At 42.1% G+C, this 27,456-nt stretch overlaps 1 protein-coding gene, 1 long non-coding RNA gene and 1 pseudogene across 5 annotated transcripts in view; 2 read left to right on the forward strand and 1 right to left on the reverse strand.

The window, feature by feature from the left end:
* LOC106782124 (uncharacterized) lies at positions 1 to 26,984 on the reverse strand. Of its 3 annotated transcripts, none has more exons than XR_002810626.2 (5): positions 26,846 to 26,984; positions 25,267 to 25,352; positions 4,814 to 6,115; positions 4,335 to 4,521; positions 33 to 955 (listed from the first exon to the last, which is right to left on the reverse strand). It is a non-coding gene; the product is annotated as an uncharacterized lncRNA (long non-coding RNA). The 3 variants fall into 3 exon arrangements; XR_001378963.3 differs by lacking the exon at positions 26,846 to 26,984 and adding an exon at positions 25,745 to 26,127; XR_011424116.1 differs by lacking the exon at positions 25,267 to 25,352 and having other exon boundaries at positions 1 to 955; positions 26,846 to 26,967.
* Positions 6,488 to 7,292, forward strand: OR4C208P (olfactory receptor family 4 subfamily C member 208, pseudogene; annotated as a pseudogene).
* LOC100067745 (stabilizer of axonemal microtubules 2) overlaps positions 26,118 to 27,456 on the forward strand; it is an 18,286-nt gene continuing 16,947 nt past the window's right edge. The window contains exon 1 of one of the 2 annotated variants that reach the window (XM_023649344.2): positions 26,118 to 26,374. In XM_023649344.2, the coding sequence (XP_023505112.1) occupies positions 26,337 to 26,374 (38 nt within the window). In that variant the 5' untranslated portion in view covers positions 26,118 to 26,336. The remainder of the gene's footprint in view (positions 26,375 to 27,456) is intronic. The other variant, XM_023649345.2, reaches the window with a different exon arrangement.

Below are 27,456 nucleotides of genomic sequence, written 5' to 3' on the forward strand. Positions count from 1 at the left end.
TGCACTTTTTAAAATTTTTTAATTTTTTTATTGAGGTTATGATAGTTTATAACATTGTGAAATTTCAGTTATACATTATTATTTATCTGTCATCTTATAGGTGTGCCCCTTCACCCTTTGTGCCCACCCCCCACACCCCTTCCCCCTGGTAGCCACTATCTGTTCTCTTTGTGTGTTTGTTTATCTTCCACATATGAGTGAAATCATGCAGTATTTGTCTTTGTCTGGCTTATTTTGCTTAACATAATACCCTCAAGGTCCATCCATGTTGTTGTGAATGGGATGATTTTATCATTTTTTATGAGTAGTATTCCATTGTGTATATATACCACATCTTCTTTAGCCAGTTAACGGTCGATGGCACTTGGGTTGCTTCCATGTCTTGGCTATTGTGAATAGTGCTGCAATGAACATAGGGGTACATGAGTCTCTTTGAATGGCTGATTTCAAGTTCTTTGGATAGATAACCAGTAGTGGGACAGCTGGATCATATGGTATTTCTATTTTTAATTTTTTGAGAAATCTCCTTACTGTTTTCCATAGTGGCTTCAGCAGTTTGCATTCCCACCAGCAGTGTATGAGGGTTCTTTTTTCTCCACAACCTCTCCAACATTTGTTATTTTTTGTTTTTGTTATTATAGCCATTCTAACGGATGTAAGGTGATATCTTAGTGTAGTTTTGATTTGCATTTCCCTGATGATCAGCGATGATGAGCATCTTTTCATGTGCCTATTGGCCATCTGTATGTCTTCCTTGAAGAAACATCTGTTCATATCCCCTGGCCATTTTTTGATTGGGTTGTTTGATTTTTTGTTGTTGAGTTGTGTGGGTTCTTTATATATTATAGAGATTAACACTTTGTCAGATATATGATGTGCAAATATTTTTTCCCAGTTGGTGGGTTGTCTTTTCATTTCAATCCTGTTTTTCCTTGCCTTGTAGAAGCTCTTTAGTCTGATGATGGGAAGAATAAACATAGTAAAATGTCCATACTACATAAAGCAATCTACAGATTCAATGCAATCCCAATCAAAATCCCAATGACATTCTTCAAAGAAATGGAACAAAGAATCCTAAAATTCAGATGGGGCAACAAAAGACCCCAAATTGCTAAAGCAATCTTGAGAAAAAAGAACAAAGCTGGAGGCATCACAATCTCTGACTTCAAAATATACGACAAAGCCATAATAATCAAAACAGCATGGTATTGGTACAAAAAGAGGCACACAGATCAGTGGAACAGAATTGAAAGCCCAGAAGTAAAACTACACATCTATGGACAGCTAATCTTCAACAAAGGAGCTGAGAACATACAGTGGAGAAAAGAAAGTCTCTTCAGCAAATGGTGTTGGGAAAACTGGACAGCCACATGTTAAAGGATGAAAATAGACCATTCTCTTACACCATTCACAAAAATAGACTCAAAATGGATCAAAGATTTAAAGACCTGAAACCATAAGACTTCTAGAAGTAAAGATAGGCAGTACACTGTTTGACATCTGTCTTAAAAGGATCTTTTCAGACACCATGTCTCCTTGGACAAGAGATACAATAGAAAGAATAAACAAGTGGGATTTCATCAGTCTGATGCCCTTTTTCCAATTTCACTTCTCTCTCTCCCTCTGTCTCCCTGTGAGTATGTGTCTGTGTCTCCCACTCTCTTTCCATTTCTCTCCTTCCCCTTCACTCTCCTCTTTCCTAGACCCCAAAGCTCTTCTCTCTTTCCTTCGCTACTGTTGGTCTCTGATCTCTGCTTAAGGGAAACAAAATATGGAGTATTACTTTTCTTAAAATTTGTAATATTTAGTCAATAATATTTTATTTGATTTTCTAATTTAACAATAAGTTGAATTTTTTTATGTTTTTCTATATGTCAAACAGAAGACCCAAATTTAGTTGTAAGTAGATCTTCCCATAGGGAACTGTAGTGACAGTGACAATGATGGCGATGGTGATGTTGTTGATGCTGGTGGTTTAGTGTGTTGACCATAGAAGAAATGGAGGAGCATCCTGAGCAAACAGAAATAAGTTATAGTAGACCTTAACTTTTAAAATTCGAACATTATTTGACATGTCTATCCTGCAAAATTCTACTGGAGTTAGCTGCACTCCTACTAGCTAGTTCTTAGTTTTATGAAAAGAGAAAGGAACTGGGCATGTGTTTCTATGAAGGAGTTGTTTTGAAGTCCGTCAGTGATAAATTGAATTGTCTAGTTGCTCACAGGGCTCCATGAGCACATGCCACAGAAAATTGGCAATCCAAGTGTAAGGGTTAGAACCACCTAGGTGTTCAAGTGTTCACTGGAGAAATTATGTGTATGTGTGTATATATATATATATATATATATATATATATATATGTCAAATAGAACTAAGAAAGAAAGAAGCCACAGAGTCAGGCTTCCTGGAATTCAAATCCAAACTCTGTACCACTCACTAACTCTGTGACCTCAAGGGAGGGACAAATTTGCTAAGATTAATAAATGCTAATTATTGTCATTACGGTCGTTATTTTGAAATGAGCATATTGATGAATCTACAAAAAATAATTTTCACTGTCTTTTATCCACAAAACTAATTTAAATGTTTGTTGAAAATTTTTCTGAATTATTTTGTAATATACAATGCATGTCTATATGAAAATAAAGATAAAAGAAAAATAATACAACTGAAAAGGAAGAAATGGATATAAAGAAGAAAGACAAAAAGTTATATGAATAACAATGCTGTCTAATACATTATGGATGTTAATAAACATTTTTCAAGGAGAATTTACCAATACTCTTTCCAATTTAAAATGTTTATACCCTTTGATTCTGCAATTCTATTGTAAAAATTTATCTTACAGAAACATATACATGTTCACGGCAGCAATGCTGAAATATCAAAAATTGAAATAAGATAAATCTTCACATAGTGACATGGAATGCTATCAATGATAAATTACTTATTAAAATGTCAAGTGCAGTATATATGTGCACCTATTATTATACAATTATACTATTAAAGTGTATGTATAAATATATGAATTCAATATTTCTAAATACAAATGCACACCTGAAAGAATAAATCTTCCTTAGTAAATTACACAGCTAAAAAGTGTTCCAGAAGTCAAATGAGAACTAGTCTGGTTGCTATTGCTCTGTCAACCAGGCCCCTGCTCTCCATTTTACATTGCACACTGTCTCTTATCCCCACCACTGGGCCTTTGCCCATGTTGCTTCCTCTGCTGGGAATAGCTCTAGTCTTCCTTTCTCTGAGCGACAGTCTAGCTTTAAGACTTAGATAATTTCTTTTTTTTTCTTTTCTTTAATTCACAATGATTTCTGTTATCATTATTTTAAATTTACCAGTCCTGCCCTTATTTAAGGAAATGGACCACATCTGACAAATGTTTTAAATATTTGTTGTTTACTTAAATAATTATGGAACATGAAGGAAGTGGACTGGCAAAGAAAAAGAAAAGTATTCACTATAATAGCCTCTGTCTTCACTTGAACAGCCTTCTAAAAAGCAACTCCTCACTGACCCGCAGTGAAAGGAACTATCTCATGGGGGCAGCTGGTGGTGGGATTCAACACCGAACTGGAAGTTCAAGGTATTGTTTCGTTCTTGGTTTCGGCTGAAGCATATCTAGGAATGCAAACAGTGAAGACTACCCTGTAAACGGCATCATCGTGCCTGGTTGACAGAGAAATGGCAACCAGACTCTGATTACACACTGCTCTCCACCCTGGAGGATGAGCTGGCGCCAGCATCACCTGGGCCCTACAGCTCATTGCAGCTTCCTTCCAGTTGATGAAATGTCTTGGACTGTGTTGATGTCCACTGCATCCTTACTAAATTATTAGGAACTTGGAGAAATGCGAAGGAAGTAGCAATCCTTAAACATTTCTGTATGGAAATGAGGGAAGCATGAAATAATGATATGTAGAAAAGAAGCTTTATGAGTTAGTAGAATGAGTATTCAGGCTGGGGAAGGCGGGCATTGGGTGAAGGAGGAAGGGCCGCATGAAGGAGGCTGGTGATGAGTTGGTTGGGAGAGGGAATGGACGACGGCAGTAGGCAAGCCGAGAGCCTATAGGCATAATGACACAATTGGAAAAACAATGTGTTACACTGTTTTCACAGCTTTCTCACCTGTGTTACCTCCTGTGACCATCACAGCAGCTCTGTGAGGCGGGAGGTGAAAGTAGTGTGGGCTGTAAAGCATAGTGGTTAATTGCTTGTGCTTTTGAGCCAGTCATGGGCCTGCAAAGAAACTGTGAGGAAGTCACACAACTTTCCAGGTCTCAGGTGTGTTTCAGAAAATCCTCACGATCATAGTGCTTACCTCATATGGCTGTTCATCATGGTTCCATGAGAAAAGGCCTCATTTGCATTCCACTCAAGCAGTCAGCAATATGCACATCGTGCTTCCACAGAAATTGAGGCTTGAGGAGGCTAAGATTTCAAAGCCAGTAAGTGGCCTGCCAGTGACTTAGAGGGCAGCTTGCAGTGTCTGAATCCAGTGACATTTCCTGCAAACAGAAAGGTGGATATGGAAAGAAACGGTGTGAGTCTGTGAGAAGTGGGTGGGATGACATTGGAATAAATTAAGTGAGAAGGACAGAGAAATGAAGTTGAATAGTAAGGAGGTGCTGGTGACAAGATTTGAATGTTGGGTAGAAAAAATCAGTTCTGTACTGTATTGACAGGAAGTCAATCTAAGTTCCAAGCCATAAGGACAGATGGGGCATTAGATATGACGTAGAGCAGTGGCTTTCAACTTTTCTTACCATGAAATGAATCATCTCTTTAAGGAACTCTTACCCAGAGGCATAAACAATGCAATTAAGAGGTGAGTCTGTGTGTGAAGAGGACAGAGTCTCTTCTGTTGCTCTCATCTAGTGGACTGTCCTTATGCTGCAAATGAAGAAACAGAATCAGAGGTGCCAGCAACATGCCCAAAGAACAGAGCACATTAGTGACACAGCCTGGAAGAAAATCCACTTCTCATTTCCTGCCTCCTGAGCCAGTGCTCCTTATAGTTCACAAAGGCTCTTGCAAGAAAGATCTCAGTTCTTTGGCTAGCACGGAGAGGATGAGATTAAGTCATGTGAATAAAATGGCGCTTCCACAGTCTCCAGGGGATGCTCTGCATTTCGTGTAAGGGGTGGGGTGGGGTGGGGCTACCCAACTCTTGTTGAATAGCAAGAGTGGCTCTTGGCAATCACAGAATTTTACAATTCAAATATCAGTTGGACTCTATGCTCTTTGCAAAATGTCTAGGACATGCTTAAATGTCCCCCATCATATGAGGCATATCATTGTAGCTTTTCTTCTAGGTTGCAATAGTAATCCTCCTGAAACACCACATTACCTGTTCTTCTCTTCTGCAGTGGGGGAACACAGTAGTTAAGAATCTGGGCTGTGTAATCAAAATGCCAGCTCCAGAGCACTCTGGTTATACAATCTTACACAAGAGATTTAACTTCCCAAGACCTCAGTTTCTCTTCTTTACAATGGGAGCAGCGATGGTACCTCCTTCACATGGTATCATTTTTGTCAAGTGAGATAATTTTTATCGAATTATCAAATGAGATAATACGTGTATCATACTTGGCACAGTGCTCAGCAACATAGTGAGAGAACCTAAATGCTAATTGTTCTGTCATTATTACATTCTGGGATCCTTTGCTTCATTTAGGGAGTAGAGGAAGCTGAAAGAAATGACTTGGGCCAATTCATGAGCATCATGGTTTGTAATCATCACTGAACAATGTAGTAGTCAGGGACTGTAGAATCACTAATGTTAGATGCATTTTGATCATTTGATATTTAGAAGTAAAGCACAAAATTACAAAAGAATTGCCGAATTGTTTGAAAAAGAGCACAGGAAGAAAAACCCATGTCAGATTGTTTAGAAGACACAACAGGATAACGATTGTAATGTTACTTAGCTCAGTGATTGGTGAATGATACACTCAGAGCATAAGTACTAGAGAAGCAATGTTGATGCTTGAGGGCACTGATTCTGGAGTCAGAAAACACGTTCCACATTCTGGCTTCCCCATCACGAGCTGCGCCATCTTGGTTAAGCTTCCTAAACTCCACGAGAGTCTGTTCCTTCATCTATAAGACAGGGTTAATCACAGGGTCATTCTAGTGCCTGGAGTAAGGTAATGCTCCAAAAAGTTGGCTATTAATAAATACAATCATAAAGGGAGGAGGAGGAAAAACCTACTCACATGGAAGAAGCATTTTAAGAGAGAGGAGAAAAGCCTTGAAGGAAACCTTGCATTAATGAAGTAGTTATCTTTTAAGCTCTTTATTTAGCATGTTCTTAAAAGCCAAATGCTTGAATGGTGAATAAATGAATAAAAATAAGCAATAAGTTCCCCAAACTCTTAGAAATATATGAAGTCAAACAATCACTAATTATAAAGTGTATGTTGCTTTGTTATGTTTTCTAACTCAGCTGGAGGTCATATCAGAACCTGAGAAATGGGAAATCCAAACAAGGTGACAGAATCCATTCTTTTGGGTCTCTCAGAGAACCTAAAGCCACAGAAAATACTCTCTGCCATGTTTCTGATCATGTATGTGTCCACAGTTTTGGGAAACCTACTCATGTGGCCACCATGATCACAAGTCAGAGTCTGAGATCAGCTATGTAATTTTTCCTTACTGTCTTGTCCCTCATGGATGCCGCCTACTCTCTGTCATTGCCTATAAGATGGTTGTGGACTCCCTCTCTGAGAGCATCACCATCTTCTTCAAAGGCCACATGGTCCAGCTCCTTGTGGAGCATTTCTGTGGTGGTGTGGGGATCATTCTTCTCATCATGATGGCCTAGGACCACCATGTGGCCATCGGTAAGCCCCTGCATTGGGTGACCATCATGAGTCCTCGGGTGCACTGCCTGCTGCTGGGAGGGGCCTGGGTGGGGGTATTTATCCATGCAGTAATACAGCTTCTGCTCATACCCTTTTGTGGCCCCAATATTATAGACAACTTTATTTGGGATTTGTTTCCTTTGTTGAAACTGGCCTGTATGGACACCCACATCCTGGGCCTCTTAATTATCCTCAACAGTGTGGCGATGCGTATGACCATCTTCCTTATCCTTATTGCCTCCTGTGTGGTCATCCTCTGCGCCCTGAAATCTTGCAGCTCTAAAGGGTGGCATGAACCTCTCTCTGCCTGTGGCTCCCACCTCACAGTGGTTGTCTTATTCTTCATGCCACGCATTTTCTTGTGTGTAAGGCCTGTGGCTGCTTACCCAATAGCCAAGGAGAAGTCTGTATAAACAAACTCTACTTAGTTGCTTCACTAATTAGTACCCAAGCCTAAGTTTTCTTTTGTCTTGTCAGTTCTTCACAAATTTATTTTTTCTTGCTCTAAAAGGTGTAAAGGTTGTCTGCTTTGGTCACTTCTTTGGGTCTCATATCTTGGGGCCTGTGTACGTACAAAATTAAATTAAATTTTTTTCTCCCATTAATCTGTCTGTGTCAAATTAATTATTAGGCCAGGCTGAAGAATCAAGAGGGGTAGAGGGAAATTTTCCCCTCCCCAACAAAGAAAACCAGGAGCTGTGGGTTGCTAACAGCATCTTTATTCTATAAGCAAACAGCACATTTTTTGTAATATAAAAGATAATCACTTAATGAAATATTCTATGAAAGTTGTATGCTTTATTAATTTTACAAGAATATCTTAAAAACACATACAATAACCTGTTAAGAGATTTAAAAATTAATAATGAAATCCTGGAGTTGCCTGCAATCTGATAGTAAATAGTCTTTGTTTTTGAAAAGCTTTTAAAGTTATATATATGTATGTGTTTGTGTGTGTATTTATTTATTTATCATTATAAAATAGCAAGTGAATTTTCAGAAGTGAAAACATCCCTGCACCCAGAACCCAGACCAAAATATGGAACATAAGGAACATTTCAGAGACTGTCTGTGGACCCTAACACAAATCGATGTCCAGTATGATAGATAGTTTTGTATTTTTTTAAAAAACTATATAGAAGTGAAATCATTCAGTTTTTATTTTATGTCTGGATTATTTTTCTCTATATTATGGATGTACGATTCCTCCGTGCTCTCGCCTGTGGTGACAGTTCCTTCTCATTGCTGTGGGGCATCTCAATGAACATGCTCTAGATTATTTTTCAGATTCAAGTAATGTGACTGTGATCATTTTCCTACAGTCTTGGCTGGATGTATTCTCTCAGTTCTATTTGAGACAAAAGTCGGAATGGAATGGTAGGGCAGCTGTTCTGGATACTGCCATACAGTTTTCCAAAGCTGACCGTCCATTCTGACTCCTGCCGTCGACACGTGGGAGCTGCAGTTCTTTCACACTCACGCAAGTCCTTGACATTGACATTGTGAATCTTTCTCATTTTTGCTCCTCTTTAGGTGAGTCACGGTGCTGCGCTGAGGTCTTAATTTTTATTTATCTGAACACGAATAACGTGTATAACCACTTCTGTGAAGTCCTTATTAAGTCTCAATGCAGAAGAGAGGCCAGTTACAGGAGCTGTGTTTAAACGTATTTGATCTTCCATGACTCACACTCTCTAGCTGATATCATTATTGCCACTGAGGTCAAATCAGCCTAGAGACAATGAGGTTCTTTGGTATGAAGACAGTTCTTTTTAAAATTAGCTCCATAGTGTGGACACGTGTCCACAGCAGTAGAATCATAGATACATAGAGACAGTTTGTTGACACTCGAAAGGATTTCAAGGATAATTGATGGTGAGACCCTTTGTCATGGAGGACAGACTGAGGTCTGGTGAGGCAGAGCGATTTGTTAAATAGCGCAGAGATTGAGAGCTGCTTTGGGTGCACGGTTCATAGCCTGTTTCTGTAGACAAACTTCCAGAGAGTTTAAGGTTGCTGCCTCCAGCCATACAGAGGACCTCCCACTTACTGGATCATCGAGCTTTACTACTGTTGTATTCTAACAAGTGTGGTTATGCAGCCTATCACTAGTATGTATTGTTAATTGTGTTACACGTATGCCCAAATCTACCACCACTTTATTATTATCATCTTTAGGGATTTCAGTGCAAGGTTGAAGGAAAGGAGTCCAGACACAGAAAAATGCCTATTATATCAGCCCACTCCACACAGTCATTGGTAATAATCGTATTTGGATAACACTATTTTCATCAGTCCCTGATGGATGTGTGAGAGCAGTGTGATGTGGAGATACAGACGGTGAAAGGAAATGGTGAAGAATGAAGTAAATGAGCTTGAATAGACCAAAGTCTTTGATGTTTTCCCTATTTCTGTGGAGTCCCAACACGACAGGGTGAGTTCACCCATCTTCCCCAAGTTCCTATTTAAGTGATGGATCCACCATGCGATATTCCCTGTAAGTGATTTTTCAACTTCTACCCGCATAAATTCAGGGAGATGAAGCCTACAATTAATCCAATTGGTTTCTTCCATTTTCAGACATACATTTGTTGTGCTTAAGACACCTCATTTACTAAGTTTAAAATTTCCTCCTTGTTAATTTGAACTCATTAGGTGTGATTAAAGGGGCCAAGAATCCAGAATGTACAATACCAAGAGTGAACCCTAGTGCAAATCATAGAATTTGGGTAATTATGATGTGTCAAAGTAAGTTCATCAGTTGTAACAAACGTACCACTCTGGTGAGGGATGCTGATAACAGGGGAAGGAGACGTATTTGTTGGGGCAGGTGGTATATGGGAAACCTCTGTACCTCCCTCTTACTTTTTCTGTGAACTTAAAACTTTTCTTAAAAAAAATAAATTCATAGAAGACAAGTGTTGAAGAATGCTAGGTGGTGATCACCTCTATATAACTTACTTCTGGGGCTAATTTTTGTCTTCTCATTTGTATGTTTTCTCCAATAAAATTGAAAAGAATCAAGCAAAACTAAGAAACATTTGTGATCAATGTAAGCTAAAGTTGTTAAAATATCTGCCATTGAATAATGAGTCTAAAAGAGCAAATATTTGGAACCCTCTTGACAAGTGGCCAAGGAATTGGCTTGGAGACTTAGGATCCACATTCAAGAATGACACAGGCGGAATCAGACAAACGGGAGCCAGCACTTTCTGGGGAGAATTGTTTAGATTTCTACTCCTGCTGCTCTTAATTGGAAGATGGATGATGTGAGAATCTGTAATTTGTCATTTAAAACTGCACGAACCAGGAAACTTTCTGGAGACTTGTGTCAGTCAGTTGACTTACAAGCAATGAGGAGACCACCGTAATCCATAAACTATTTTCCCACCAGCATGGCAATGAAACAGAGGAAACCATGCACATTGCTCATTCATGTTTTTTCATTTTGCTTCCTTAAATTACTTCTAAGCTCCCTGAGTCAGCTTTCCATTATAATGAAGTCTTGGCTTAAAAAAAGTTGTTTAGTTAGAACTTCGTAATTGGCAATGAAACATTTAACCAAACAGCAGGCTCTCAAATTTGTTAAATGTTGTTTTTTATTTGGATGTGAGAACAGCCTTATGGACACTTGCAGAATTTGATATTGGGAACTTAAAATGTTAGTATGGAGATTGGTCAAATAATTCAAACAAAACCAAGTATCATGCATAAATTTTAAAACTGCAAAACACGGACAAAATTCTAAATGTATTTGGATAATATAATAAATCATAAAATATTACAGCAGTAATGGGTTATACAGGTTCTGCTCTCTTTTAATGGGAGAGACAATGTAATTTCTCATGCAAAATCAGCCATTTGTGAAGCATCAGAAATTAAATTAAGAGCTCTCAAGTCTGTAAAGTAAGGGGAATCTAATGGAAATGGTTTTGAAAAAAGTGTGGAATGACTAGCACATGTGGCCTTAAAGCATTGTCAATTCTGAAATTTTTCCCTCAAGGTAGTCTCAAAAATATTGATGAGAAATCAGCATAACAGACCATGTTCTTACAGCTGATATTTGAAATGTGATTTTTCTTCATTTGTAATAAATTATTGTACACTAAAAATAAATGAGGGCTTAGCCTCTGAGGAGCAATAATTCTGATGAGAAGTCCTATTTTTCAATCGGGGCCGCAGTAAAATTCAAAGAACTGCTTCCGATTTCTTGTTCAAAGTTTGCTCTCCCAAGATTCACCAGAACTGAGGTTTCAAATGCTGTAGGTAAAAATGACACTTTGATCTTTCCTTGTTCAATCTTTTGAGATTAAAGATGCTCCACATTTGTTATAATTCTTCCTATTTACAAAGAACGCTTTTCCTTGATCCAAGAGGATTCACACCAGACTGACTCTGAAACTTTCTCCTCCTCCTGCTCCGAGGAGGAGAGTCACGCACGCAGTGTCCTGATGACTCAGGCTCTGCTCCAGATGCCTAGGGCACAGCTCAAGGTTCAGAGTCACGTGTGGCTTTTTTACTGTCTTCCTCTCCCCTTCCCTCTTCCTCTTGCTCCCTCCTTCATTTCCTCCCTCCCTCCCTTCTGTTTGTTTTAAACAGAGAAGAGAACCCATAGCCAACACTGGAACTGACTTATGAGGAGACACTTCAGTGTTTCCCATTACATACTACTAATAAAGGCAGAACAGATTTTTTAAAAAGAATTTTAAGTATTAAGACACACATTAATTGCCTTGGAAGACTGGCAGGATTGGCTTGTGTTTATTCTTGTTTAAAAAAAGGGGGGTCATGAATTAGTTTTCTTTCTCTACAAGATAAACCAGTCTCTTTGCCTCCGGGTATTTCTTAAACACATTTCTTCTGCAAGTTCTCTCAAAAGTTGCTGACACGGGAGGCCTCTCACGAGAAGTGCTACCTTTGGTCTCATATTGATCAAAGTACAGAGCTCTAGGTGGGGCATTTTATCCTCTTTGTGAAAGGTCTTTGGTTCAAAGCATAAGAGCTGCTCAGAAACTCATTTGATTGGAAAGGTAAATCCAAATACAGTCAAGGCTAACAGTATTTCAAGTTTACACTTAATAAGGGTTTGTAACCTTAGTTTTTTTTTAAGAAAAATCTAGGTTTTATTTTTTGGAAAATTGCAGATGTTCACCATTTAGTAGTTGAGTTTACTGAACTTTCAGTGACAGAGAAATCACATGTGCCTACACACACTCGTGTTTGTGTTTTGTGTTCATGCTGTGCATAGTTATTCCAACAAAGGGAAAATATGGAATGATACATACTAGCAAACTCTTTGGAGAGAGATTACGTGACAAGAGGAGGGAGGGGAGAAAATATAAACATCGTAACACATAACAGATCAAGGACATTTCAGACGGTGATAAAACCGGTGCCAAACAGAGAAGGGAGGAAAAGGGAACGCAGCATTTAAAAGTGATGTGGCTTTTAACGGCATGTGTCTGTTTAGAGTCACATGCATGTGAGATGTATGTGAACAAAGGGGAGAAGAAAGAAGGCAGGCAGGGAGAAAGAAGCCATGACCCAGCAGCAGTTCTTGTCCCAGGAAACCCTCCCAGAAAGCCTCTCTCTGTGGTGGCAGGGAGAACAGCAAAGGATATTTTGTCTGGTAAAGCGATCTCCAAATGTGAAAATCCTGAGACTCACTTACAGTCTTGGATTCACGTTTTCTCTCTCAGCAGGGGGCCCTTGCCTGTGCAGAGAGCACCGGGGGTGACCCAGTCTTCCTCCTGTTCTAACAGCCCCCGAGGTTCACCCCAGCCTCACACTCTGCCGAGGGGTAGGCCGTGGGGAGGAGGATGGATGACTGATGCAGCTTTAGTGACATGGCCTTTATCTCATTCGATGGCTTTCCCCCTTTTAAAATCTTGGTCTCTGTAAATCTTCACTGACAATCATTGACAATCTGAGAAAAAAGGCCAGTGTATTTAAAAAGCAAAATAATGTCTCAAAGAAAACAACCACTGGAATTTCTCAAGTGGTAGCATACCTTTAAAACATAGTTGTATTATAGATTCTAACTTGTGAAAGGCAGGCAAATTCACCCGTAAGTAAAAACAATGAAATTTACTTTATACCTGAAGAAAGGAAAAGATATCGCCGACATCTGGGAATCTCTGGAGGAGAAAAATCTCTAAATGGCCTAAAAATTGTGAATTACATGAGTATCTTACTAATGCACTTGATTTAAGCATGCAAAAAACTCTTCATTTTATTTTATAGAATATATTGATAGTGAAATAAGCATAAAGGAAGAAAACCAAGTGAATTAAAAAGAAAGCAAGTAACTTACAAATTCTTTTTATTTAGCTTTATTAAGAGATTTGCATGATATGGGTGGCGGTTTGAGTCTGTCTCCTGAGAGCTAAAGGTGGTGCAAAAATAATTTAGACACAATGAACTTTTCTCAGCATTTTGTACATTTTGTTCTTCAAAACTAATCATTCAGTTGAGATTAGTCCAATTGGCACTTGACTGAGGACAAAGTTTTGGATTATCCACTGTTTGCTTTTTAAATTTCTTTTCTCTTTTTCTTTATTGCAGTAACATTGGTTTATAACATTAAACATATAAATAGACATTTATCCAAAAAAGACATACAGATGGCCAACAGACACATGAGAGGTGTTCAGCATCACTAACCTTCAGGGAATTGCAAATCAAAACCACAAGGAGATTTGTCTTCCATGTCGTTCTAGGGTTTGATCTCGACCTCCACCAATCCCCACCGGGAGGGGGCTGAGAGCTGCACAGTCTGAGCCCGCTGGGATTTCCCAGCCACTTCCACCCCGGGCCACCAGGAGGGGGTCGAGGGCTGCACACTCCAGGCCTGCTAGGATTTCACAGCCACTTCCACCCCTTGCCACTGGGAGAGGTCCGAGGGCTGTGCAGTCTGGGCCCGTTAGTATTTCCTGGCCACTTCCAGCCCTGGCCACTGGGATGGGGTCAAGGTCTGCGCAGTCTGTGCCCGTTAGGAGATCCCGGCCACTTCCACCCCTGGCCAACGGGATGGGGCCGAGGGCTGCACAGTCTGGGCACGCTAGGATTTCCCAGCCACTTCCAACCCTCTCTACCGGGATGGGGCTGAGGGCTGCACAGTCTGGGCACGCTAGGATTTCCCAGCCACTTCCACCCCTCTCCACTGGGATGGGGCCGATGGCTACGCAGTCAGGGCCTGCTAGGATTTCCTGGCCACTTCCACCCCTTGACACTGGGACAGGGTCGAGGGCTGTGCACTCTGGGCCTGCTAGGATTTCGCGGCCACTTCCACCCCTTGCCACCAGGACAGGGCCGAGGGCTGTGCTATCTGGGCCCGTTAGGAGATTCCAGCCCATTCCAGCCCTGGCCACTGGGATGGGGCTGAGGCCTACGAAGTCTGGGCCTGCTAGGATTTCCCCGCCGCTTCCACTCCTCTCCACCAGGAGGGGGCCGAGGGCTGTGCTCTCTAGGCCTGCTAGGAGATCCTGGCCACTTCCAGCCCTGGCCACTGGGATGGGGTCGAGGTCTGCCCACTCTGGGCCTGCTAGGAGATCCTGGCCACTTCCACCCCTGGCCCCTGGGAGGGGGTCAAGGGCTGTGCAGTCTGGGCCCGCTAGGATTTCCCAGCCACTTCCAGCACTCTCCACTGTGATGGGGCCGAGGGCTGCGCAGTTTGAGCCTGCTAGCATTTCCCGGCCACTTCCTCCCCTCTCCACTGGGGTGGGGCCGAGGGCTATGGAGTTTGAACCTGCTAGGATTTCCCGGCCAATTCCACCCCTCACCACCAGGAGGGGGCCGAGGGCTGCGCCGTCTGAGCCCGTTAGGATTTCCCGGCCACTTCCACCCCTTGTCACCGGGACAGGGTCGAGGCCCGTGCACTCTGAGCCCACTAGGATTTCCTGGCCACTTCCACGCCTCGCCACTGGGAGGGGGTCGAGGGCCGCACACTCTGAGCCCACTAGGATTTGATGGCTACTTCCACCCCTCCCCAGCAGGTGGGGGCAGAGGGTTGCGCATTCTGAGCCCGCTGGACTCCGCGGGGATGGCTCCCAGGTGCTGGGCTGTGGCTCTGTGTGGGGGACAGTGGAGGTACTTTCTTCTGGGCAGTCTTGGAGGCTTCTCGGTCTGCCCTCGCTATCTGCTCTCCGGAGTGCGCCTTGATGAAGACACCCCTGCAATGGCTAGTCCCTTTTGTTGCGGGCTTTCCCGCGGGCTGTGAGGGACCTCGGAGATCTACACAGTTCCCACAGAGGGCCGCCGCTCCCTCCCCGCCTCCGCTTTCCTCCTGGAGGCCATGCATACCCCTGGGTCGCTTTCCTTTGGGAAGGAAGAGAAGCTTTCTCTTTCCTCATTCCACGTCCTTGGGAAGGGGCTCCAGCACCTCCACCTTGCCACATGTGGCTGCGTGGGCCTCTCAGCCATCTTTCTTGTTGTGTGGATGCCCACTGTGGGAATATGAATTTCCTTTGCATTGAGTCTTTGAGGGGAGACTTTACGGGAGAGCTCACCCTACCATGATGCTGACGTCACCCTACGCCATACTCCACACCAAACTCCATTCTGGCAGTAAGAAAAAATACATTAAATCTCCAGCCCAGAAGGACCATGACAAGAACCCAGAAATCAATCCTGAACACACAGATATCTATAACATAAATGACAGAGAATTCAAAATAGCTATCATTGAACAACTCAACGAGTTAAAACAGAATACAGATAGACAATATAATCAGGTCAGGAGTTACTTGACAAAAGAGATTAAAAGTATAAAGAAGACCCAATCAGAAACATTGGAGATGAAAAACACAATGGGTGAGATAAAGCAAGAATACAGATTCCCTGAACAATAGAGCTGAAACCATGGAGGAACGAATCACCAAAATTGAGGCTAGAAACAGAGACACACTTCAGATGGAGGAATAGAGAGAAGTAAGGCTAAAATGAAATGAAGAAAGACTCCGAGAAATATCCGACTCGATTAGGAAATGCACTATAAGAACTATAGGTATTCCAGAGAGTGAAGAGAAGGAGAATGGAGCAGAAAGCTTCAATAGCAGAGAACTTCCCAAAACTGGGAAAGAGGATGGAAATCCATGTGGAAGAGGGTACCAGATCTCCTAAATACGTCAATGTATACAGACCTACTGAAAGGCATACAGCAGAGAAACTGGCAAAAGTGAATTAGAAATAAAAAATACTAAGGGCAGCAATGCAGAAGAAAATACCTTACAAAGGAACCCCTATCGGGCTCTCAGTGGATTTCTCTGCAGAAACCTTTCAGGCTGGGAGAGACTGGAATGACATATTCAAATCCTTGAAGGAGAAAAACTTTCAGCCAAGGATACTTTATCCAGTGAAAATATCCTTCAGATATGATGGAGAAATAAAAACTTTCCCAGATAAACAAAAGCTAAGGGAGTTCATAGCCACAAGACTACCCTGTGCAAGAAATCCTCAAGAAGGCCCTCATGCCTGAAAAAAAAAAAAAAAGAAGAAAGGGGTTACCAAGCCCTGAGTAAGGAGAAGAATAGGCAGACAAAAATCAGGAAATTGGAGATATCCAGCAGAACAGGTTAGCAAATACTCAGGTAAAACATTAAAGATAAAGGGAAGGAAAACACCAAAAACAAATACAATCTTGTCATTTTAACCACAAACTCACAACACCAGATGGAATAAGATGTGACAAAAAAAAACTTAGGAGGCGAAGAGGAAAGGGACTGAATCAACTTAATGTGAGGAAATAAAGAGTTCATCAGAAAATGGACTATCTCATCTATGAGACTTTGCATACAAACCTCATGGTAACCACTGAACAAAAAAGTAGATCAGAGTCACAAACAATAAATAAGGAGAAAACTAAGAAATCCAGCATACAAAACTACCTAACCAAATTGCTAGTCCAAAATACACGGGACAAGAGGGGCCGGCTCCGTGGCCAAGTGGTTAAGTTTGCACGCTCCGCTGAAGTGGCCCAGGGTTCGGATCCTGGGCACGGACATGGCACCGCTCGTCAGGCCACATTGAGGCGGCGTCCCATATCCCACAACTAGAAGGACCTGCAACTAAGATATACAACTGTGTACGGGGGGGTTTGGGGAGATAAAGCAGGGAAAATAAAAAAAGATTGGCAACAGTTGCTAGCCCAGGTGCCAATCTGTAAAAAAAAAAAAAAAAAAAAACCACAAATACACGGGACAAGAAACAAAGGAAATGCAGGAGCCCAGAAAACGAGTGATAAAACGGCAGCATTAAGCCCTCATATATCAATAATCACCCTAAATGTAAATGGATGGAATTCTCTAATAAAAAGACACAAAGTGATGAGATGGATTAAAGAACAAGAGCCAACAATATGCTGCCTCCAGGAAACACATTTCAGCTCTAAGCACAAACACAGGCTCAGAGCAAAGGGGTGGAAGACAATACTCCAAGCTAATGGCAAACAGAAGAAAGCAGGTGACCTCAAGATAAGACAAACAGAGCCAAAGAGAAGCAGTTTATAATGATCAAAGGGACACTCCACATAACATTTATGAATATCTATGCATCCAACACTGGAGCACCAAAGTAAATAAAGCAACTATTAACAAACCTAAAAGGAGATATTAACAACAACACAATAATACTAGGGGACCTAAACACTCCACTCACATCAATGGATAGATCATCCAGACAGAAAGTCAACAAGGAAACAGTGGAACAGAATGAACAGCTAGACCAGTTGGACTTAATACATATACATAGAACACTCGATCCAAAAACAGCACAATACACATTATTCTCAAGTGTGCATGGAACATTCTCAAGGATAGACCATATGTTGGGAACCAAGGTAAGCTTCAATAAATTTAAGAAAATTGAAATAATAACAAGCATCTTTTCCAACCACAATGCTCTGAAACTAGAAATCAACTACAAGAAAAAAGCTGAGAAAGGGACAAAGGCATGGATACTAAACAACATGCTACTGAATAACCAAAGGATCACTGAAGAAATCAGAGGAGAAATAAAAAAATATCTCGAGACAAACCAGAATGAAAACATACCATACCAACTCACATGGGATGCAGCAAAAGTGGTCCTAAGAGGGAAATTCATTGCAATACAGGCACACCTTAACAAACAAGAAAAATCCCAAATAAGCAATCTCAAACTACACCTAACTGAATTAGAGAAAGAAGAACAAACAAAGCCCAAAGTCAGTAGGAGGGAAATAATAAAAATTAGAGCAGAAATAACGGCAGTTGAAACAAAAATGACAGTAGAAAGGCTAAGTAAAACAAAGAGCTGGTTCTTTGAGAAGATAAACAAAATTGACAAACATCTAGCCAGACTTACAGAGAAAAAAAAGAGAGAAAGCTCAGATAAATAAAATTAGAAATGTAAGAGGAGAAATTACAATGGATACCATAGAAATACAAAGTATTATAAGAGAATACTGTGAAAAGCTATTTGCCAACAAATTGTACAATCTAGAAGAAATGGATAAATTCTTAGACTCTTACAACCTCCCAAAGCTGAATCAAGAAGAAATAGAGAATCTGAATAGACCAATCACAAGTAAAGAGATTGAAACAGCAATCAAGAGCATCCGAAATAATAAAAGCCCAGGACCAGATGGCTTCCCTGTGGAATTCTACCAAACTTTCAGAGAGGATTTAATACCTATCCTTCTCAAGCTATTCCAAAAAATTAGGGAGGACGGAACACTTCCTAACACATTCTATGAGGCCAACATCACTCTGATACCAAAGTCTGACAAGGACGGCACAAAAAAGGAAAACTACAGGCCAATATCAATGATGAACACAGATGCAAAAATTCTCAATAGAACACTGGCAACCTGATTAGAGCAACACATCAAAAGGATTATACATCAAGATCAAGTGGGATTTATTCCAGAGCACAGGGATGGTTCAACATCCAAAAATCAATCAATGTGATATACCACATTAACAAAATGAGGAATAGAAACCACATGATCATCTCAATAGACACAGAGAAAGCATTTGACAAGATCCAACAGCCACTCATGATAAAAACTCTTAAAAAAAATTGGGACAGAAGGAAACTATCTCAACATAACAAAGGCCATATGTGACAAACCCATAGCCAATGTCATACTCAATGGGAAAAACTGAAAGCCATCCCTCTGAGAACAGGAACAATACAAGGATGCCCACTATCACCATTCCTATTCAACATAGTACTGTAGGTTTGGGCCAGAACAATTAGACAAGAAAAAGAAATAAAAAGAATCCAAATAGGAAATGAAGAAGTGAAACTCTTGCTGTTTGCAGATGACATGATCTTATATATAGAAAACCCTAAAGGATCCACAAGAAAACTATTAGAAATAATCAACAACTACAGTAAAGTTGCAGGGTACAAAATCAACGTACAAAAGGCAGTTGCACTTCTATACATTAATAATGAACTAACAGAAAGAGAACTCAAGAATACAATCCCATTTACAATCACAACAAAAAGAATAAGATATCTCGGAGGAGATTTAACCAAGGAGGTGAAAGATCTATACGCTGAAAACTATAAGAGATTATTGAAAGAAATCAATGATGACATAAAGAAATGGAAAGATATTCCATGCACACAGATTGGAAGAATAAATATAGTTACAATATCCATACTACTTAATGCAATCTACAGATTCAATGCAATCCCAATCAGAGTCCCAATGACATTCTTCACAGAAATAGGACAACAGATCCTAAAATTCATATGGGGCAACAAAAGACCCCTAATAGCTAAAGAAATCCTGAGAAAAAAGAACAAAGCTGAGGTATCACAATCCCTGACTTCAAAATGTACTGCAAAGCTATAGTAATCAAAACAGCATGGTACTGGTACAAAAATAGGCACATAGATCAATGGAACAGAACGGAAAGCTCCAAAACAAACCTACACATCTACAGAAAGCTAACCTCTGACAAAGGAGCTAAGCTCTTACAATGGAGAAAAGGCAGTCTCTTCAATAAACTGTGTTGGAAAAACTGGACAGCCACATGCAAAAGAATGAAAGTAGACCATTATCTTATGCCATACACAAAAACAGACTCAAAATGGATCAACAACTTGAAGGTAAGACCTGAAACCATTAAACTTCTGGAAGAAAATACTGGTAGTAAACTCTTTGACATCAAACTTTAAAGGATCTTCTCAAATAGCATGTCTTCTTGGACAAGGGAAATAAATGAAAAAATAAACAAGTGGGACTTCATCAGACTAAAGAGCTTCTGCAAGGCAAAAGGAACTAGGATCAAAACAAAAATACCACCAATTGGGAGAGAATATTTGCATATCATATATCTGACAAGGGGCTAATCTCCATAATATGTAAAGAACTCACATAACTGAACAACAAAAAAACAAACCTGATCAAAAAATGGGATGAAGATATGAACAGACAGTTCTCCAAAGAAGATATACAGATGGCCAATAAATACATGAAAAGATGTTCAACATCACTAATCAGGGAAATACGAATCAAAAACTACAATGAGATATCCCCTCTTGCCCATCAAAATGGCTATAATCACCAAGACAAAAAATAACAAATGTTGGAGAGGTTGGGGAGAAAAAGGAACTCTTGGGGCTGGCCCTGTGGCGCTCTGCTTCGGCAGCCCAGGGTTTTGCTGGTTCGGATCCTGGGCACAGACATGGCACCCCTCATTAGGCCATGTTGAGGCAGCATCCCCCAGAGCACAACTAGAAAGACCCAGAACTAAAATATACAACTATGTGCTGGGGGGATTTGGGGAGAAAAAGCAGGAAAAAAAAAAAGAAGATTGGCAACAGTTGTTAGTTTAGCTGCCAATCTTTTTTAAAAAAAAGAAAAGGGAACCCTCACCTACAGCTGGCAGGAATGGGAACTGGTGCAGCCACTACGGAAAACAGTATGGAGAGGTCTCAAAAAAGTGAAAATAGAAATACCATATGACCCAGCTATCCCACTACTGGGTATCTATCCAAAGAACTTGAAATCAGCAATTCAAAGAGACTTACGCACCTCTGTGTTCACTGCAGCATTATTCACAATGGCCAAGACGTGGAAGCAACCCAAGTCCCCATCAACTGATGATTGGATAAAGAAGATGTGGTATAAATATACAATGGAATACTACTCAGCCATAAAAATAGACAAAGTTGTCCCATTCACAACAATGTGGATGGACCTGGAGGGTATTATGCTAAGCGAAATAAGCCAGACAGAGAAAGACAAACACCACATGATTTCACTCATATGTGGAAGATAAACACACAGACAAAGAGAACAGATCAGCAGTTGCCAGGGGAAAGGGGGCTGGGGGTGGGTACAGGGGGTGAAGGGGAGCATTTATACAGTGACGGACAAGCGATAACGTATAAGTGAAATCTCACAATGTTGTAAACTATTATGAACTCAATTAAAAAAAAACTACAAGGAGATATCACGTCACATCTGTTAGAAACCCTATTATCAAAAAGACAAGAAATGACAAGTGTTGCTGAGGATGTGGAGAAAAGGGAAGCCTTGTGCACTGTTGGTGTGAATGTAAATTGGTGCAACCACTATGGAAAACAGTATGGAGGTTCCTCAGAATAGAACTACTATATGATCCAACAATTCTCCTTCTGGGCATTTATCTGAAGAAAACGAAAACACTAATTTGAAAAGATATGTGCACCCCCTCGTTCACTGCAGCATATTCACCACAGCCAAGATACACAAACAACGTAAGTGTCCATTGATGGATAAAGATGCAATACATATACACAATGGAATACTACTCCGCCATAAACAAGAATGAAACCTTGCCATTTGCGACATGTATGCACCTGGCAGGCATTATGCAGAGTGAGATAAGTCAGAGAGAGAAAGACAAATACCGTATGGTCTCACTTACATGTGGAATCTAAAAAAAGCAAAGAAACCCCACCAAGTCATAGACCCAGAGAATACATAGGTGGTTGCCAAAGGCAGAGTGAAGGGGTCAAAGGGGCAAACTCCTGGATATAAAGTCAGTAAGTCACGGGGATGTCAAGTACAGCGCGGTGACTATAGCTAATAAAACTGTATTCATATTTGAAAGTTGCTGAGAGAGTACATCTTAAAATTCCTCATCACAAGAAAAAGATCTTTTGTAACTACTAGACTCGTGATCATTCTGCAATATATGCAAATATCAACCACTATGTCATACACTTTAATATTATGTCAATTATACCTCAACTAAAGAAAGAAAATGTGCAAAGGACACGAAGAGATATTTCACCTCAAAGACTAGACAGACGACAAATCAGCACCAGAAAAGATGCACAACATTACGAGTAGGAAAATGACAATTAAAATCACAACAACACATCAATACACAGCTATCAGAATGGCTTTTAAAAAAAAGCGACAAAAGACCAAATGATGGTGAAGACGTGGAGATACTGGATCATTCACATGTTGCTGGTGGAAACGAAAAATGGTACACCCCCTCTGGAAAACAGTTTGACAGTTTCTTTAAAAACTAAACATACAACTACCATATGACCCAGCAAATGCACTCCCGGGCATCTGTCCCAGAGAAATAAAAACTTAGGTCCACATGAAAACCTATATATAAATGCTTACAGTAGCTTTACTCAGCCAAAAACTGGAAAAAGCCCAGATGTCCTTCTGGGTGAATAGTTAAACTGATACAGCCATACCATGGAATACTAAGCAATAAAAATGAACGGACTATTGACACACCCAACAGCTTAGACTAAGTCTCTAGAGAATTACGACTAGTGAAAAAAGCCAATCTAGACAAGGTTACATATTATTTGATTCCATTTCTACAACATTCCTGAAATAACAAAGTATAGAAATGGAGAACAGTTAGTGGTTGCCAGGGGTTAAGGAGGGGTTGGGGGCAGAAAGCAGGTGTGGCTAAACGAGAGCAACACAAAGGAAATAAGGCAAAAAAACAGACAGGAATTGAGAAGAAAGGTCAGGGCAAGGTGGGATCATGAGGATGGAGACACTAAGAGCAGGCAAAAGCCATGAGATAAGGAAGAGGCTTATTGGTTAATAAGAGAGAGAAAAACAGAGAACTAAACCTAAAGACAGCAGTGGAGTTCCAGAGGGGAGGTCCATCAACTTTTACTGATGGTCTCTACGGCAATCTTGGGTCCAGAATCGACAGGTGATTTCAATTTCTATGAGATGTCACTCCAACAGCGCTTCTGCTTTTTGATTTTCCTGAATATTGTTTCCAATATAATTTCACGCATATTCTTTCAATAAGCCACCCCAACCCAAGCTGGCTTAAGTCTCTGTTCTGTGCAATCAAGAAAGCCTATCTGAAGCAAACCGAGATCGAGATGCCCAAGATCAGAGTCCAACAGAACAGATGGGAGACCTCTCAGTCCCCAAGGTCCTGTCAAAAAAAAATGGCAAGTAATAGGATATATTGGAATATATGAGGAAGCCATTTTGGTGTAAACCTAATTCGGCCTGACCTTGTCTTTCCAAAAGGGCCTGACCGAGGCCGTTGAGCATGCATTGTATATCTGCTTTAGAGATTCCCTATGGCAAGAGCAAAGGCCCTTGAGATAAAGGTGCAACTTCCTTCCCCCTCCCAACATTGGCATCTCCTTAAGGATTAAGCATCTTTCCTTAGGCTAGAAACTGATTGCTGCGCTCACCTGTGACCGCCCAGCTCCAGACAACAGACTTGCCTCCTGCTACGCCCACTGAGATAGCAGACCACTACCTGCTGTGTCCATCAAGCACTGTGCAGACAGGGCAATCTTGTGACTATTGTGGGAGGGACATTTCAATCATACGTGAAACTCTCTTTGAGGGTATATAATTTCCCTATGTACCCCCACTTCTTTGGAGTGCTCTGTTCCTTTGTGGACAGACTCTCCCGGGTTATAATCCTAAGATTTAAGCTCAGAATAAACTCACCCAAATTTTCATTTATAGATTGGTTATGGATTATTTTCGTCGACAGTCCTACAGGCCCTCTCTCTCAGTCCCATACCAGAAAGACGAAAGTGAACTGGAACAGGTGAATGCCACGTAAACCTTAATAAGACAGTTAAACAAAGGGGTGGGGGAACTGGAGCCAAAGTGCAGAGAGAGCAACTAAAACTGACACTAGAGGAATCTTCAAAGAAAAACTCACTAATGATGTGAGTATAGAGAAAGGAAGGCGACAGATCTTCTGAAGTCTATAAAAATAAGGAGAGAAGAGAAAGAAACTGACCACTGACCCATTCGCTGGATCACAGAAGGAGGACGGACCCTTTACAATGTAAGGTAGTTTTAAAAAATAAGGCATTAGTTTAAATATTAAACACCGAGAATTCATGTACCTGAGAGCTTCAAACTGGTTTAGTACAAAAATAATTCCAAGACTCCCCTCAAAGGGAACCGTCATGCCCCCACGGTGCATCCCTTGGTGTCAGCACCAGAGATAACGACACTATGAAGGACGAACCACAGGTCAGGCCATTAGGGGAATGAAATATATCTTTACTATTTTCTTCTAATTGCAAAAACACACATTTTGTGTAAAATTTCCAAACAGTACAAAAAATAAATATTTTGCAATGTGCAAGTTTCGCATAATCCAGCCCCTGGAGATAACTACTGTTAAGATTTTGGTGTGTGTCCTGCCAGACATCTTTATCTACATGCATAATGTATTTTTATTACCAAAACACATTCATATCTTACAAGTATTTACTCTGCAACTTGCTTTTTGTCTCTTAGCATGTTTTTCTATATAATTACATGTAGATCAAACAATTGTGTGAACAGCTGCACAGCATTTCACAACACGGTGGTACAGGTTTACTTAACCACTTCCCAAGGACAGACATTAAGGTTGTTGGCATTTTTTCACTAACACAGACTTTTCGGTGAATATCAATGAACATCCATCTCACAGGTAGAAATCTGTATGACATTTGTATGACGATTTCTGTCAGATAAATTCCTAGAAGTGTTACTGTCAAAACGACATTCTGACTTGGGGACAGCAAGCTTTAAGGATCATGGAAACCCACAGTTAAGTTAAGACTCTAAACCCAATATGCAGGACCAGCCAGGAAAGGGAGCACTAGGGCTGAACCAGCAAGGCCCTAGGATTCTGACTTTCCTGAGGAAGACACCCATCCCATCGCCTGGTGCACAGGGGCAGGGGTGAACGGCCAGCGCTGCTCTCAGGCCAGTCAACCATCCCCATCTGCATCCAGGTCTGGACAGCTGGACTCTGACAACAGATCATTTGGAGAGGTCAAAAGGAAATTTGCAGAACATAAAGCAAAGAAACTGAGGCACGCAATTAATTCAGGAAGAGAAAGGACACGGAATTATTTTCTTTAAGACACAGCCTGATTTACCTTCTGTATAATGGAGTGAAATGGCACTGGATTTCATAGTGATCCCTCGGGATCTGTTCATCTTCTCTGCTGCCCATGTACCTTAACTGTAAAAATACAGCATATGCATTCTTACTGCCCAATAAATTAAAATACAAAATTAAAAGGGAATGATTTGGACATTTACTTCAAACACTTAAATTTTAAACGAAAAAGCCTTTTGTATTTTTTAAAGGGAGTGGAGTTGGAGAAGGGAAGCTGTCGGGGAAGAGAAATCGACAACGTGTGGGACATTCCCACTTTGCAAACGTATCACATACTGAGTGCAAACCCTCCCCAGAGCGCTGCTCACGCCCCTTTCAGCCATGAGGGAGCGGGCAGTCCACGAACAACTCAGCATCTGGGGAAATTCCTTCTGTTCACCAAGAACACGGCCCTTCTCTCCACTCAAAAGCCTCGAGAACTCCCCGACACAGGATTGACACATTCATTCACCCACATTAACTCCTCAACTTCCAGAAAGGGTCCCTTCCCGCAGCTCAGGCAAAAGTAAATTCCTAAAAGCTCCCGACGACGTGCGGCCAGACACAGCCGTCCCTTCCGATTGTCGCTCTCCCGATGTCGGTGTGGTATTGCCCAGAGGTGCTGATGACCCTCGTGTGCGCGTGCAATTCCTCCAGGAGCGTGGACTCGCCTAGTTTCCTTCCTGTTTGCCCCGAGATCCCCCCTGGCTCCCCTGCACCGCTCCGACCTCGCGGGTCTTCCTCCAAAACTCTCAGCCCCTGTTCTTCTTCCACATATTTGCGTGCAAGAAACCTCGCATGACCCCGCCCGCGCCGGGGTAGGAGGCCAGCGCATGACCCTTGACCCCTAGCGTCCCTTGACGCCGCCGGAAGCTGCGCCGCGCGCGTCGCCCGGGAGCTGCGGTCGCCTTGACGACGGCGGGCGCGCTGGAGCCGCGCGCGCAGCCCTGAAACCACGGTCGCCTTGACGACGGCGGGCGCGCTGGAGCAGGCCTCGTCTCCCGGAAGCCGCGGTCGCCTTGACGACGGCGGGCGCGCTGGAGCCGCGAGCGGAGCGTCAGGCTGGGCATGCGGAGCTGGTGCCTGTGTCGGATCTGCACCTGCGGGTAGGACGCGGCGGGGCAGGGGCAGGGGCAGGGGGCCAGGAGGGGCGGCGGGGGCCCCCGAGACGGAGGGCGCGGGCGCGGGCGCGGCGGCGGCCCCGCTCATCAGGTCACGAGCGCTCGCTGCGCCCGCCGGCCGCGGCGTCACCCTATCCGCCGTGTAGACGCCCTTGTCGGTGCGGACCGGACTCCGCCGGGCGGGTGGTGTGCGCCGTGTAGACGCCCTGACGGGTGCGGACCGGACTCCGCGTGCACTGCGGACGGGGGCGCCCCGCTGCCAGAGCGACAGACGCGCCCGTCCTCCCTGCTGCGTCCTCTCCGGAGGAAAGACGCGTATGGACGGAAAGCAGTTTCCCCCAGCTGCGTGATAAACGTTGTTTACAAGTAGTAATTAGGTGTCGATTAGAAGATAAATTAATATTTAGCTATGAATCCAAAAACTCTGATGTGCAAGAAAGTTAATTTTTTTCTAACCTTTAAGTTAATTTATGTCCGGTCCCAGTTCCTTTCCCGTCCAGCTGTGAGGAAGTTTGGTCTTCATTATGTCGGAGGCTCCCCACCAGTCTGCCGCCACCAAGAAAGCTCAGGCAGCTGACGCTCACCCCGAGGACGTGGCGGGGGGGGGTGGGGGGGAGGGAACAACGCTTCTTTACAACATTAAATTGCTTTTCTAGGGAAAGTTAGGGCCCCAGCTGGGGAAACCTGCGGTGAAGAAAGGGGACTCGCTAAAATAGATGGTAGGATAGGGTGAACATCTTAAGTGCGTGTGAAACGCAAAGAATCTGAGAAGAATTAAAGGCATGAGAAACTTCAGGAAGATTAAAAGCTATACAGGGGCTGGCCTGGTGGCGCAGTGGTTAAATTCCCACGTTCTGCTTTGGTGGCCCAGGGTTCGAGGGTTCGGATCCTGGGTGCAGATATGGCACCACCTGGCAAGCCATGCTGTGGTAGGCGTCCCACATGTAAAGTACAGGAAGATGGGCACGGATGTTAGCTCAGGGGCAGTCTTCCTCAGCAAAAAGAGGAGGATTGGCAGCAGATGTTAGCTCAGGCCTAATCTTCCTCAGAAAATAAATGAATAAAAA

This window comes from Equus caballus, chromosome 1, assembly GCF_041296265.1.
Source record: "Equus caballus isolate H_3958 breed thoroughbred chromosome 1, TB-T2T, whole genome shotgun sequence".
Classification (NCBI taxonomy): domain Eukaryota; kingdom Metazoa; phylum Chordata; class Mammalia; order Perissodactyla; family Equidae; genus Equus; species Equus caballus.